At 45.5% G+C, this 15,559-nt stretch overlaps 1 protein-coding gene across 1 annotated transcript; it reads left to right on the top strand.

Moving 5' to 3' along the window:
- Positions 1–104: 104 nt before the first annotated feature.
- On the top strand, positions 105–14,518 carry cdadc1 (cytidine and dCMP deaminase domain containing 1). The gene is made up of 11 exons (XM_080024312.1): positions 105–296; positions 5,326–5,429; positions 6,021–6,198; positions 7,016–7,280; positions 7,746–7,952; positions 8,692–8,783; positions 9,237–9,286; positions 10,017–10,186; positions 11,006–11,195; positions 13,310–13,364; positions 13,558–14,518. The coding sequence occupies exons 1-11, from the start codon at positions 173–175 to the stop codon at positions 13,668–13,670; spliced, it is 1,548 nt and encodes a 515-aa protein (XP_079880438.1). The 5' UTR covers positions 105–172; the 3' UTR covers positions 13,671–14,518.
- Positions 14,519–15,559: the final 1,041 nt, after the last annotated feature.

The raw sequence follows: 15,559 nt of genomic DNA on the forward strand, positions 1-15,559 counted from the left end.
GATCGACAACACCAAACGAACCCGCCGGTTTGTGTTCGACCTGGCAACCCGCCGTCATCCCCGCCCATTCGAGCGCGTCACAAGCCGCTGTCGGAAGCGGACTCGACGGGACGACGCCGACGGATCCGCCGTCACCGCCCGGGCTCCCAGCGCTCCGACGGCCGACGCCCGGATGGAAGCGCCGAGAGGCCAGAGCGCGCCGCGTCCCTCCTCGGCGAGCTGCGGCGAGACGTGCCCGTGCGGCGGACGTCGCCCTGTCAGAACAACCGGCACGCAGACCGACGCTAGGCTACAAGGTGAGCGGGGCGCTACAGCTCGCGTTGTTGACCCTTCGGAGCGGGGGGGGGGGGGGGGGTTGGGGTTCGGACTCCGGTGGTGGCGAGCCCTGCCGCCGCACACGTAAGCCGGGCGGGCGTCCAGGTAGCGGGGGCGGGAGGGACTCCAGAGCCAACTGGAAACTCAAGCGGGACAAGAGCCGGCCGCTCCGCTTTTGACGGTAAAGCCACGCAGGTTGTTTAGAACGGGGATGTTGCCGTCTCGTCGTTTCCCTGTGAGGACATACACCACCGTGTTCTGTACAACATGTCCCCAAGTACCTCTGTGATGATTTTTTTTGAGCACCTGGGAAACTCTAGAACAAAGCAGAATTTGTTTATTTGTTGATTCAGATATCTTGTAGGAAATTGCTGCCATAAAGCAACATTAAACCCATGACAAAAGTACTACCTCGTTGTACAGGTACTCCTCACTAGTGGTTAAACAGGTAGGTGACCTATTTAACCACCGTTCAGACTTAGGAGCAGCTCTCTGACAAGTCTGTATTGTACGCTGTGTACAATACCACGACGTCTAAGCGTCAAGCATCTCATCACGCATCACCTTTTTATACAGTGCTGTATATATACTATATACACTATATATACTATATACATCTCATCACCGTTCTTCGTGTCAGTCTCGTTCCCGCAGTCTGTCAGTATTCATTACACTAGCGTTCATAATGGCCAAGCCCCCTTACTGTAAAATAACACTACGTATATACACTATATACACTTTGTATATACACTATATATATATCATTACCGTTCTCGACAAGTTCCCGCAGTCTGCCAGTATTCACTACACTAGCGTTCACAATGGCCACGCCCCCCCTCCGTGATATAACACGGGTCCTCGCTTATCCACCATTTCGCTTAACAACCTGGTCCTAAGAACGTAACTAGGTTGCTAAGTGAGGAGTACCTGAACAACACAATAGATATTGCTGATAAAATCTTGATCTTAAACTTTGATACGATGATGAAACACAGACTGCTCGTCGCTAAGCGCCCATTTGTTTTCAACTTTGCCGTCTCAATATTTAGGGAAAATTCTGCAGTAAACCAACATGAAAATCACGACAGGGGCGGTGCTGAACTTGTAATTAAGGAGGAACGGGTGTTGTGTCGAACTCTGTTTCCCCGTCGAGATGGGTTTTCCCCTCGCCCCGCCCCCGTTCAGTCGTGCCAGTGAAGTCTCCGCGGCACCTGCTAGCAGCAAACTGAGCAAAATAGTACGGAGATATGACTCAAGTTACCTGCAGTTTGGATTCAGTCGGAGCGGGACACAGGAAGAGCCCGGTGTGCGGTAATGCGGCGGTGTTCTTAGCAATGATTGCATGAAACCATCGCATCTCAAAACGGCACCTTTCAACCAAACGCGGAGTGCTAAAAGACGAACCATTCGATTTTCTTTCGAAGGAAACGTGACGAACGGAAGCAGTCCCAGCTCCGCGATTCAAGCTTGTGTTACACCCGTAACCAAAGCACAGGAAGCCTTGTATCGTGCCAGCCTCTCAACTGTCTACCACTAGCCAAAGAGATGACTCACGTGCGAGGAGAAGGCGGCCAAACAGTTAAACTTGGCGCCACTTTCAAACGACACTGTGTCGCGCAGAATAGGGGCCGTGGCAGACGGCGTTAAAACACTGATTGAGTCCGTTAAGAGACTAGATGAGACTGATGTTGCAGATTTGGCCAGTTTACTTGTTTACTTCAGATATGAATGTGGTGGTGCCGCTCAGGAGGACTTTGTTCTGTAAATCACTGGAGACCAGAACAACAGCCGAGCACATATTCCAGCGACTGAACGCGTTTTTTCCAAGAGAATGGACTCGATTGGGGGGGAAAAGTGTTGGGAGTCTGCGCGGACGGCGCCGGGGCTATGACAGTCGGCCATAGCGGAGTAGCAGGCCCGGGTTCGCAAGGCGGGTGCCCCAAAATGCGATGGACGCACCGCGGCGTCCGATCGCGAGGCCCCGGCAGTGAAGAAGACGCCGCGAAGAATCGAAGCCCGCGCTGTGAAAACTGGGACCCCCTCCCCCCGAACTGGACCGTGCCCAAGTGCAACCTACCGTACCCTAGTGGAGCCCACCGTGCCCTAGTGGACCCGACCGTGCCCTAGTGGAGCCCACCGTGCCCTAGTGGACCCGACCGTGCCCTAGTGGAGCCCACCGTGCCCTAGTGGACCCGACCGTGCCCTAGTGGAGCCCACCGTGCCCTAGGAGCAGGAAAGTTTAGTAGAATTGTCTTGCGACAAAACATTGAAGTCTGCTTTCAGAAGACAGTCGTTGTTGGACGTTGATACCCTGTGCTTTTGGTCAAGGCTGTGCGCCGTCTCCTCCCTTTTGGGACCACATATCTGTGAGAAGAGAGGCTTCTCTTCAGTTGCCGCCATCAAGACGAAATACAGAAGCAGGATGGATGTTGAGCCAGAATTGAGACTGAAGCTAGCCTCCATTGACCCGGACATCGCAGCACTGCGTTCGCAGAGGCAGGTGCACCCTTCTCATGAGGCTTAGCTTAGTAATCAACACTCACCAACAAGCTGGCCAACTTTTAACATTGTGTGTGTGTGTGTGTGTGTGTGTGTGTGTGTGTGTGTGTGTGTGTGTGTGTGTGTGTGTGTGTGTGTGTGTGTGTGTGTGTGTGTGTGTGTGTGTGTGTGTGTGTGTGTGTGTGTGTGTGTGTGTGTGCGCGTCATAATGGTGGTACTTGGAAAGCTTAATGTTTTCCAAGGTGGTACGGGGTGTAAAACGTTGGACAACCACTGCTCCAAACAGCTGAACTCTAGTGGCCAACAGAGCTCTCTTGTTGTCAAATCACACATTTTAATTTCCAAAAAAAAAAAAGGCATAAGGTTAAGGAGGGGGGGGAAAAAACAAAGAGAAAAATGATTCAAACGTCCTGGTATTGTGCCTTTCCAGAACAATCGCATATTTAGCCTATCAAGCACAAATGGATGAGCACAAAATTCAACAAAACTCAAAGAAAACTCTCTCACAAATTTAATATTATTTATTGACAGAATTAAAACTAGTTGGTTGTGTTTAAGACATAAAAACAAACAAATATAGGTTCTCTTCCCCCATATTCAAACTACAACTAAACAGTCATGACATTTCCCTTTCACTTCTAGATTACAGGTACTCCTCACTGAACCACCTCCCTGTTTAACCACCGTTCAGACTTAGGAGCAGCTCTCTGACCAGTCTGTATTGTACACTGCGTACAATACCACGACGTGTCAGCATCAAGCATCTCAGCACGCATCACCCTTTATACACTATATACCATATACACTATATGCTATATATACTATATACACTGTATACATCTCATCTCATCACCGTGTCAGTCTCGTTCCTGCAGTCTGTCAGTATTCACTACACTAGCGTTCGCGATGGCCACGCCCCCTTACCGTGAAATAACACGGGTCCTCGCTTATCGGCAATTGGCTTAACGACCTGGTCCTAGGAACGGAACTCGGTCGTTGAGTGAGGAGTACCTGTACGACATTTTGCAGAGAAAATTGCTAAGAACGTTAGTTTGACCCTTAAAGCGCTCCATAGTACCTCAGGGGTGCGAGCTTTTTGTGAACGCTTGCCTCTTTCGCGATTGTGACGGGGCTTTTAACTCGGAAACTTAAATTTAAAAAATAGGGCCGCCCCCTGAAGTCGATGAGTTAAATCGTCAGTCGGAACCAGTCAGTGAACTGAGATTCTTCAAGTCAGTCGTTTTTTTCTTTTTTGTGTTTTTTTTTTGTCAGTCAGTGTCCATTACAGTTACACAGGGATAACATTTCAATGAGGAATTATGAATAAGGGGAATCATAAATATGACATCTAATTATTTATAAATGCTGCAGTAAAATAACCTCAGTGATGAAAATCACCACAGAGGTAGGTACTCAGGGACACATTTTTTTGAGAATATGGTGGCGTTCGCTGATAACGATTTGTTTTGATATTTTTGCGGGATTTTTCAAATTGGCCTTTTTAGAAATGCATGCATATTGTGTATGACTTTAGAATGTAATTCTGAAAACGTGCCGCAATAAAATATTCCCAGAGATACTTGGGTACGTGTTGTAAAAGAATATAGTGAAGATTGCTGATCACAATTTGGTGTCATATTTTTATGGTATTTTCAATATCTGCCTACATAGCAATGCATGTGTATTGCTGTGACCTTAACATCTAATAATTAAATGTTGCAGTGAAAGGACAAAGAAAAGTGATGACAAATGTATGCATTACAACAAAGGAAAATGAGGGGAAAAAATAGAAACTCCCGTTTTAAACAACCTTCATGGCTTTACCATAAAAGAGGCAATGTAGACACGCAATGGATTTTGAAGTGTAGACGGCGTGACCCCGGTCTTGGGCCAGATAGGACCAAGCCATCATTTCACCCCAGGCTGTTCTGTGTGATATGATTGTGTAGCGTCAAGGCTCATGGGGGAATATCCCAGCATGCCTTGGAGCAATGGGACTGCCGGCTTCATACTGTACAGTACTTCTCATCTTGTTGTGATTCTTTACATTATGATTGTGTTCGTTTGTGTTGTAAATAGTTGTAGTGTTTACGGTTGTTCGGAGTGTGTGTGTGTGTGTGTGTGTGTGTGTGTGTGTGTGTGTGTGTGTGTGTGTGTGTGTGTGTGTGTGTGTGTGTGTGTGTGTGTGTGTGTGTGTGTGTGTGTGTGTGTGTGTGTGTGTGTGTGGTTGTGCACACCATGCATCACCGCGGCAGCGCCCCGGTTTGGGCGAGCCCCGTTTGTCTCTGCCAGGGCTCTTCATCCCTCAAACCTCTGCTCGCCACAATACTGGGGACTAGGGTTAGGGTTGGCTTCCCTTAGAATCCAGCCGCAGCCCCGTGAAATGACTGTCCTTTTTAACTTTTGTGTTCAAGTGCAAGCGGCAAGAATGCCGGCGCACACATTCCGCACACTATGAGCTACTCCGATGCTTTTTCTCCACCTCTCTCTTATTCCGTCTTGTCTAACCAGGCCATGGGCCCCGGTTGTCAAAAGTCAACTTGTACACCTTGCTGAGTCTGTGGATGGAACTGTTCCCCCAGGAGCTTCCCATAGAGGCAGAGTGCAGTCGGACGGTGAGTAAGGCTCTTGTGCACGCAGAATACATGGACACATTCTCAAAGAAAAAGCCAGCTTATAAAAAAACTATGAAATAAGAAAAAATCCAGGATGAGAATCAAGGTGTAATTAATGACAACGTGTCTTAAAACATGTCCAGAGAACACGATTTTTCCCCACCTTTGGGGCGGGGGGAAAAAATGCCATGATATGACCACTACTGAGAAGTACAAGAAAAAACGAAATGAAAAAACAGAGCTGTCCTTGCTGCCTGGTCTTCCACTATCCGCTTTGAATCAGTTAGTTAGTCCAAAACTCTGCTGCTTAACTGATCTCTAGAGTTGATCATTTTAAAATTTTGGGATTTATTGGAGAGCAAAAAACAAAACAAAATGACCTTGCGCAGCCGTTTCTCAATCTCTTCATGTGATAGGGTTAGGGTTGGGGTCATTGAAGGTGGCCATTGCGGAGGGCAGGAATGACCTCCTTGGTTTTGGAGCCACACTTAATTACTTCAGCGTTGTCTTTTCGATGAGTCTTCCTGTACTCGAAAATGCAAAAATGCCTCTCATTCGATGCCCGCTGGTGGTGGTCTGGTGTGTCCCCAGGACCGCAGGACCGGTCTGGTGGTGGTGCAAGACGGCAAGGTGGTGGGTCTCCACTGCTCGGGTCCGGAGCTCCACACGGGCCAGGTGGCCATCGTCAGGCACGGGGCCAGACTGGCAGGCTGTCAGCTGTACTTCTCCAGAAGGCCCTGCGCCACCTGCCTCAAGATGATCATCAACGGTGCGGGCGCGTACTGGTTGAATGTCACGCATCTGTTAAAAAGAGAAATAAATGAACGAGGCTGGTCTGACATGTTCGATGTACCACTTGCCTTCCACAGCCCGTACAGCGTGGATATTGGTTTATAACAATGGAATTCAAACTCTAGGGCGCACCCCTAGTGTGGTGTGGAGGAATTGCAAGGGCGGTGCAATAAAATGAAAGATTAAAAAATATAATAATAATTTAAAAAAAAAAGTAGGCCTATTTATATCCCCATTTTAAGCTCTATTTTGACATGACAAATTAAAAGTTTTGAAATATGTAAAAAAAAAAAAGTTACAAAAAAAAAATCGAATTTTTATTTATTTTGAATAAAATAAAAGCCACAAATTTATGTGAATGCTCGACCCGGTTTATTATAAACTACATTAGTTTGCACATGTCACATTTTTTATTTGTACTCTTTTGCGGGGGGGGGGGGGGTGTCAAGTACCACTGGTTTATTATGTCACATTATTATTTTTCAAAGATTTTCAGCCGATTGAGAAGAGGAGGGCCCATAAATGTGATCAGATACAGATGAGCTTGTTCGAACATCAGCGAAGGAGGGAATATGCTTACTAATATGTTATAGTACAGTTTTAATGTAATGCTCACTAACTATTTTCCATAAAATAGTGTCTTATGATACAATTTTTCTTCAGAAATAGTAGTTGCGACAGTACCAGCATTCGGTGTCCCCTCTCGTGGTCTTTACAGCCACTTCTGCCTTCGGACGGCGGAAGTTTGAGAAAGAAAGAAACGTGCTGACTGAGCGCGGTGGGTGTCTTTCCAGCCGGTGTGAGCCAGATCTCCTTCTGGCCCGCGGACCCCGAGATCAGCATGATCTTGCCCCCCGCCGTCGTCAACCGGGAGTCTGAGCTGGACTCTGTGGCAACCGAAAAGCTCAAGTCCAACAGCCGAGCGCCCATCTGTATCCTCCTGCAGCCGCTGGCCCCGGGCCTGGCGCAGTTCGTAGACGAGACTTCCAGAGGAAGCGACTTCAGGGAGAGCGTGACGGCCGAGGAGGTGGGACTCGACGCGGGGGAGCTCTTCAACAGGTCTGTCCATCTGTCTGTTGATCGGCCCGTCTTTCAAACCCCACCCTCCCCCATTGCTTCCATTCAGATCTGTGAACCTCAATGGAATGTACTAGTTCTCCCTGCAAACCTTTCATGCTTTTGAATATTCCCTGTCCAATGTACATTAGATGGAATACATTACACTGTGCTGTTTTACTTTTTGTCCTCCTGTAGCTTAAAATAACTGCAGCAACTGTTGTTTTGTTCTGGTATTCTTTTCTCTTTTAGATTAACAAAAACAAACAAAAAAAACATTTTGCTACACTCTGTTGATCTGTCCAAGGCTTTTACTACTGTTTTGCTTAATAAGTGGTTTTCCATGGGTTTCAATTAGGGCTGCGTAGTGTATCGTTTTTTTAGTTTAGTTACAACACGACTGGCTTCAGCGCATTTGAATCCCTTTGTGAATTTTAACTCCTCGTCTCCTCCTCCTCTTGCTCCCAGACAGCGAAGGAGCCACCTGAAGAGGTTTTCCAGGGAGTTCTTAGTGGGGACGGAGCCCCAGCACCTGAAGCTTTTGGCGGAGATGGGCTTGGAGAGCTTCTGCGTGGGGTCCCACATCTCCAGCCTGAGACACAACATGCGGGAGCTGGTGGAGGTCCTCGCTGCCGTGGCTGCCGGGGTCCCATGCCCGCCTCACGGCTTCTACAGGTTCAGAGTGCTTAACTGCTTCCTCTAATAACTGCTGTTATTAATCCACTAACAAGCAGATGCACCCATTGTCAGGGAAGTCCAGCTGTAAATAGAGTCAATGTACCAAATATCCCCGTATTTAGTTGGGCCATTTCTATTTTATTTTTTGAATTTTCTTGACATTAAATTTCAATTTGTTTTTACTTAAAAAAAACCTACTATTTTAAGCCTTAGCTGAATCTGGAAAATGGAAAGAAAAACTGTAATGTTCTTAATTAAGAGAGCAGAGAAAACTGTCTGTGGTGTCGGGGTGGTGGGGTTTAAGCAGCCACACCTGTCTTGGGTCGAGGTAATTGGGCCTGGGATCAGGGAGGCTGTACGCCTTTTGCTCATCAGAGCAATCAACCAGCCACAGGTAAATCTCCCATCCCCAGACGCACAAAAGGTAGAGCCTCCGTCATGACATGTGTCCATCTGCTCCCAGCTTTACGTTACATCTAGACACTCTCCAATAAACTGGTGTGTTTGCGACATCTTTGCCTGTGTCTCTGTGTTGGAGGGCCCTGAAAATGCCGCTCGGGTAAATGGCAGGTAAGAAAATGGCTGTCCAGGTTAAAAAGAAAATAAAGGGTGAGAAACATCCATAATTTAGATGCCCGAAGATGCGGCCTTCGGGCATCTAAATTATGGATGTTTCTCGGCTCCAGAAATTTCATAATTCTTACGGTCTTTGTCCTCTCCTCTCGGTCTCTTCCAGAGACCGGCTTCACACCGCGGAGCCGTCGCCTCTCAACCAGGAAGTGGCTCGTCACTGCATCGTTCAGGCCCGACTGCTGGCCTACAGAACGGGTCTGTTGGGATTTATAGGTTTTTTCCCCTTGAACTCACCCTGTTCGTGTGTGCAGTATTGCCAGAAATTAAGACCTGCTGTTCTGGCTGAGCCTGTAATTTGGGCCATGAGCCATTCTCAGCTACAGTTATTTGCATATTTCACCTTACATAGTAAGCAGAATTGGAAGTATGTAAGATGACTGTAGAGCCCCATTTATCTGAACCCACGGAAACAGAGAAGAGCCCTGCCCGGCAACGTACTTTGTGTCAAATGACCTTCTTCGCCGTAACGTGTTTTTACCCTGTTTTGCGCTGTATTCTTTTTTTTTTTTTTTTTTTTTTTTTTTCCAATTTGAGAAAAGAAAGAAATAAAACTGTTGTAACGAAAGCTTTTTGCCTTTGAGTTTGGAAATGACCCAAAAGTTGCTTGCCCGCATTTCCTTCCATGTGACCCTCCTTTTTCCGTTCCAGAGGACCCTAAGGTGGGAGTGGGCGCCGTCATCTGGGCCGACGGGAACGCGGTATGTTCAGCTCTCTTCCTCACGATACCGAAAATGGTTCAAATGAATATCGCCAAAGTCAAAGCACATCCATTCACCTTTTCAACGCTTTTTGTCGGGATAGTCTTGTATCAGGTGCTCAATAAGTTCAAGAGGTTATTTGTCACATACATATACATACGGTCACACATATACGCAGTGAAATGTCATGACACCCAGTGATTAGGCACAATAAGCTCTATAAGCTCTAAAAATTCAAAAATGTGCAGAATCGACACGAGGCGCTACCGCAGGCGGCGGCAAGGGCGGGGCCACAATCGCGATTCTGGGTGCTATAATTATATAATTAATTGTCCTTGTTGTATTAAATATACATTGAAATCCTCCTAAATGAAACTGACCTGTATATCAGGGATGAGCGTGACTAGTTGATTAAACGTTGCTACCCTCATTTGCCGGCAACAGAAATACTAGTCGGTTAAAGTTATTATTATTATTTTACACATTTAAATAACTGACATAATTTGCACTGGAATGTCATGTCTTCCAAATGTTGTTTAAGATTGCACTTCCAGAGATTCAGAAGTTTTTATTTTTTTTCCTTCTCATTGAACACACTTATATTGAAATGGGTGTGCAACCAAACCCGGGCGCACACTGAACGGGCAGCTGGATGTCATTGCGATACAAACATTGAAAGCCCCCTTACGTTCCCATCCTTACCCCTCACACTCTGCCCCGGCGCCCCCAGGCTGGCTGCGACGGCACGGGGCAGCTCCTTTTCGTGGGATGCGGGTACAACGCTTACCCGGTGGGCTCCCAGTACGCAGAGTACCCGCAGATGGACAACAAGCAGCTGGAAAGGCAGAGGCGCAAATACAGATACATCGTCCACGCCGAGCAGAACGCCCTCACCTTCAGGTCCGAGCGCGTTCTTTTTTTAATTGATCTGTTTCTACCATTTATGTTTCCCCATTTTTTGCCCGTTGTTTCTCAATCCTAAAATGGAGAATAGATTAGCGCCGTGCTTGTGCTTTTTAGAACAATAGTTGGTCACCCTTTTTTGTTGTTTTGCCCTGTCACAGGCGTCATAAATGTAAACTGTCTTTAAAACTGTTGAAGTGGCCACAATAACTTTGGAATGTTTACCTGTGTTTTGATTTTGAGGAGTCCCATCTTAAATGACTGAGGAAAAATAGGAAAAATAAAGAAAATAGAATAGATAGGAAATACATTTATTTAATTTCATATTGAATTAAAATAAATTAATTAGGAAAGACATTTCCTATTTCTTTTCATATCATTTCACTCACACATACTATGTAAAACAGGCCCCTTTTTAATAATGAAGATGGTTATTGTAGGCTTGAGCAATGATTGCCCATTTGGCATCTACTGTACATTATATGCGATTAAAAAAAATAATTATATATATATATATATATATATATATATATATATACAGTATATACTTTTTCAGTTACCCAACAGAGGGTTGTTGCAGCTGATATTGATGTACTTTCTCGCTGGTCATTTCTTTTTTGACATTACATTTTGACTGGTGGCCCCTGTTCAGAGTGCAGAGAACAGAGATTTTTTTTTTTTTTTTTCTGCAGTCCACTGACTTCTGTTCCTTTTGCAAACATTCTCAAAACATCTGATTTGAATTCAAAGCGGGTCAAAATGTCCCACGCATCCCCCTGCCTAAATAAAACCATACATTCTGCTCCCGACCCGCAGGAGTCGGGAGATCAGAGCCGGAGAGCCCACCATGTTGTTTGTGACCAAGTGTCCATGCGACGAGTGCATCCCCCTGATCAGGGCGGCGGGCGTCACACACATCTACACCACGGACCTGGACAGCGGGAAGGACAAGGGGGACATCTCCTACCTGAAGTTCAGCACCCTGCAGGGGGTCAACAAGTTCATAGTGAGTACATTGACCTGATGGTGGAGATCGTGAAGTGTGTGTGAGAGACATCCAACAAGAATGTTGGATGTCACCAACTTTCATCAATGAATCTATTTTTAAATAAGTGAATTGTGATTATGTATTTTTATTTTTTTTCGTACTTTGCAAACACTTTATAAAGGGAGATTCACTCTCATTCATGGAACATGGCAAATGTCCAGCGGAGCAAACGACTCGCTGTAGTTCTGGGAGTGGGGGGGAAGCTCTCCCGTCTCCCTGACATTCTGTATTTCGTGACGCGAAAATGCAGTTCGTCCGCCGGCCACCAGGTGGGAGCGCCGCCCTTCACATTCTATGTGAAGCTGGCTTCATATTTTTGAGATTAAAAATGTAATTCAAATTATACACCAGGACTTCCTAAGCTCAAAGGCAATCATTGGCAAATTGAACAAAGTAACGGCAACAGTTATAAATCAAATATATAACAACAATAATATTACGATTAAATATAGAAATGTTTTAACGCGCCTTTCCAAATTGCGTCCGGGCCCAGTGAAGCGATGTCGAGTTCAGGAGATTAGGAAAAGCATGTTACATTCGTCTGTCGGTGTGTGATCAATGAAACGGAAGCTGAGTGCTTCCCCGGCTTCTGCTTTGGAAACTCTTTTCAAACTGAATGGAATGAGGTCTTCTTAAAACACACGTGGGGGGGGGGTGCGATGAATACACTTCCAGCGTGAACGTTTCCCAGAACACAGTTACAAGGAAGTCATTCACAGCCACTCGCAGGGGAAGCTGGTTCAGCTTTACTACGGGTTAGGGTGTGTTATTTATATCGTTATTATTTTATATGAGCGTGTCGTGGATCAGGCGAGCGGGGCGGTAAAGTGTTTGACATTGTTGTGTCAACATAATATAACCCTACACTTAATTCATCCCTGATGGGAAATTCAGGAATTATGGTTAATTACTGCTGACGAGTACTTAAATGCTTATTGTTCAGTTAATAACTTCAGCCAATTGTTGATTTAAAAACTGTAATTTGATTGTGTACAGCAGGGGTTTTCCACCTTTTTATGCCCAACGACCTCTTGATGGATCTTTTTTTACAATTTTGTGTTGCATATTAAGCCTGGCCTATAATGACATATTCATAATCCTTATCAAACTATTTATATACTCAGGCTACTTGTACGAAACGTAAAGATAAACATAAGAGACCGTCCCACACCGTCTTGAATCGACGGAGCTGCAGCTGATTACTGAAAACATTTTTTTTTTTTTTTTTTAAACTGCTGTTCTCCTGTTAATAGTTGGAGTTTACTCAGTATTATTTGCTTAAAATAAAATTTTCAGAAAAGTCATTTTGACGTTAAAAAAATTTGGCCGACCCCCTGCAGTCCCACCGCGGACCCCCAGTTGGAGCCCACTACAGTAGCTTTAACAGTAAACGTAAGTGAAAAAGTTTCAAATGTTTTTATTTTATTTTTTATCTCGTCGCTCGGAGTTTGGACAGAAAAAAGTTTAGGCAGGAAAATAAAAGTAGCTGCGTGCATGTGTATACTCTACAACAGCACAGTGAGATTTCACCCCAAGGGTTGGATTTCAACATCGGTTCTTCAAATTCTCACCTGCCTTTTATAAACGGTGTGTTTGGGGGGTGGCAGTCAATGTAGAACTCTGGACAGAGGCTTATTTATTGATCGACTGGCAACCAGAGCTCCTGTCAAACGCTGTCCTGTGAGGTTTGCCGGCCCATGAGTCCGTGCACCCGATTCAGCTTTTCATCGCCCTTAACCAGTGTTTTCAAATGTTTCTGTTTTTGTTCTGTTTTGTTTCTCACGGCCTTCTCGCCGGTTAACCATAATCAATATGCTGGAAATCGACGCTGGGTTTTGGGATTTTTATTTATTTATTTATTTATTTATTTGAGGGCCGTTCCTTTGAGTCCGCTCCTTTTCAGCCAATTGAAAATTCTATGCGGTGTAAACTCTGTTTTCTGTTGTACAGAAGTACATCTTGTTTTTGATATCGTTTGTGATTTTCCTACTTAAGTCACCAGAACGCAGACATCAAAGTCTTGACATTTTATGTCCCGGAGAGATTATCGTTTGTTTTTATGGTCTTCACAGTGGCAGAAGTGTCCCGGTCCTCCGGTTGGCCCCTCGTCTCCTCCCAACCTCGCCAGTGAGTTATTTATTTTGTTCAACCTGTAGATGCCACAGTTTGATTTTGTTTTGAGGGACTGCTTAGGGTTTTAGTCCCATCGCACGCTGCCATGTCAAGCACACAGATCTCCATTTCTGTCTGAAGCCTTTGTTTTGTTGATTTCATTTTCGGATCTTTTTTTTTTTTTTTTTTTTCTTGATGACAAACGCAGACGGGTGTGTCGGGAAGCGCAGCAGGGGTGCACACGCCGAACAGGAGGTTCACAGCAACAAGCGGCTCTGCCCCAACGGATCCCCCACGGAAGACGCGGCCTCCATCTCCTGAAAGGCCGCGGCGGCGGTACAAATTTTGGGGGGGTGAATAATTTAAAAAAAACAAATCCTCCCACGGAAGGGTGATTCCACCACAAAGCAACACAGAACTAATGCAACCGACTGAGAAGAAATAACCACACAGTCTCTCTCTCTCTCTGTGTATGAACTTGCAGCACGGCAAAGTCCTTCAAAGTGTCATTGACTCGTGCTTCTGCAGCTTTACTTTCGCCGTAGCAAAGTGATTGCAAACCGTTGATCGTTGGCCGTCAATCGGTTCATTCACAATAGGTTTTCGGGGGGTGGGGTTCAGGATTGGTCGGTCCGTTGTTTGGCCTCACGTAACGATGGCCGATGAACGTTGCGTGAGGTCGTGGTTGGTATTGGGCTGATGGGGCATCATCTCTGCGAACTCATTTGACTCTGGTGGTGAACAACATTTTCTTATCGAGAGAGGTCGATGACCGGAAACAGTTCAAACAAAAAAAAAACACACTGGGAAGGGAACGATGGATGGACTTTGGTTCAATACGCAAACACTAGACTATTTTCGGGGGCAGCGGATGCATTTTTAAGCGCTGTTATTATTCATAGTATGTCAGAAGGGGGGTCATTATCAGAGAGAAATATTTAAAATATTAGCCAATTGTGGCGTGGGGATGGGATGGTTTGAGGAGCCAAACCCCGTACTGGATCTAGGTGATTGGGTCAGGGTGGCTGCATACCTGTTGCTCGTTGGTTGGGCCAAGGAGCAGCAAGTTAAAACCCCCATCCTCACACTCACTCAGAGGGGGGGGGGTCCGTGTCATGACATGTTCCATCTGCTCCCGGCTAATTCCACCTGGCCTCCTCTCTACAATAAACTGGTGTTTACAACCCGCCGTCTTCTGTGTCTCTGTGCCGGAGGTCCCCGAAAACGCAATTTGGGCGGCGTGTGGCAGGCGGAACTGCCACACTAATATATTATCTAGGTATATCCACGTTGTTCTTTTTTTTTCCCCCCTCCTATAAATGGTGAAAGGTTTTAATTGTGTGGACTATAAATGTGAACAGCACCAGCAGGCAGTGCAGGCTGTTTGTTTGAAAGATGTGTGATGGACCATGAGACTAAAAAGTGCTTAAAAATAACAAACAACTGGAGACTGCAGAGCGTTCTTTGAACGTAGGAGGAAGTGTGTGAAGGGCATTGGGATACTGCAAGTTAATGATGGTGATGCCTCCATATCTATATTTATCCTAACATTAATCTTCATCTGGGACAAATCTGCAAAAACATTTCATATATTTATGTACAGATATAATGTTAGATGTAAACAGTAAATATCGAGAATATTTTTGTCTGCAGTATTAAGAGCAAACAAACTTAAATGCAATATACTTCAATTAATAAGATTAAATAAAATGACTGGAGTTTTTTCATTCTCAACACATTTTTAGTGATGTGACGCCATCCATAATCAGATATTTATTTATATTTGGACGCCATGTCGCCCTGTCTTGAATTTTTCTCATGGCATTTGCAAGGCTGTCTTGACGTTATGATCTTTATATTAACTGCAAAGCAGACGCAGCTCATCCGGCGGCCACTGGGGGCCACTGGGGGCCACTGGGGGCGGGGGTCAAACTTGGATATGGGTTGGGTGTGAATCAAGCTTGAGGGTGGCCAAGTTAATGTTTGTTTGAAAAGCCATTTGATGTCGCTGCTGAAGTAAAAGGAAACAAAACTGGAGCCTCCGCTTCCATCGCTTCACGCCGCAGACATGCAGGGTCGTGTTACGTGGTGTATTTCATTTAAATGCACAGAGAAGGAAATAAAACTTCAAAAGCATAGTTACTGAACATACACAAATGCAGTACATGCAGCCCACAAAAAAACATGCATGGATGGCACAAAACATATAC

Source organism: Zeus faber (assembly GCF_960531495.2).
Source record: "Zeus faber genome assembly, chromosome: 2".
Classification (NCBI taxonomy): Eukaryota; Metazoa; Chordata; class Actinopteri; order Zeiformes; family Zeidae; genus Zeus; species Zeus faber.

Bases quoted from the DNA above. Each gene is read 5' to 3' on its own strand.
- cdadc1 (XM_080024312.1), top strand. From the start codon at position 173: ATGGAAGCGCCGAGAGGCCAGAGCGCGCCGCGTCCCTCCTCGGCGAGC. The intron at 297-5,325 runs GTGAGCGGGGCG...TTGTCTAACCAG, and splicing joins GACCGACGCTAGGCTACAAG to GCCATGGGCCCCGGTTGTCA. The intron at 7,953-8,691 runs GTTCAGAGTGCT...GGTCTCTTCCAG, and splicing joins CCGCCTCACGGCTTCTACAG to AGACCGGCTTCACACCGCGG.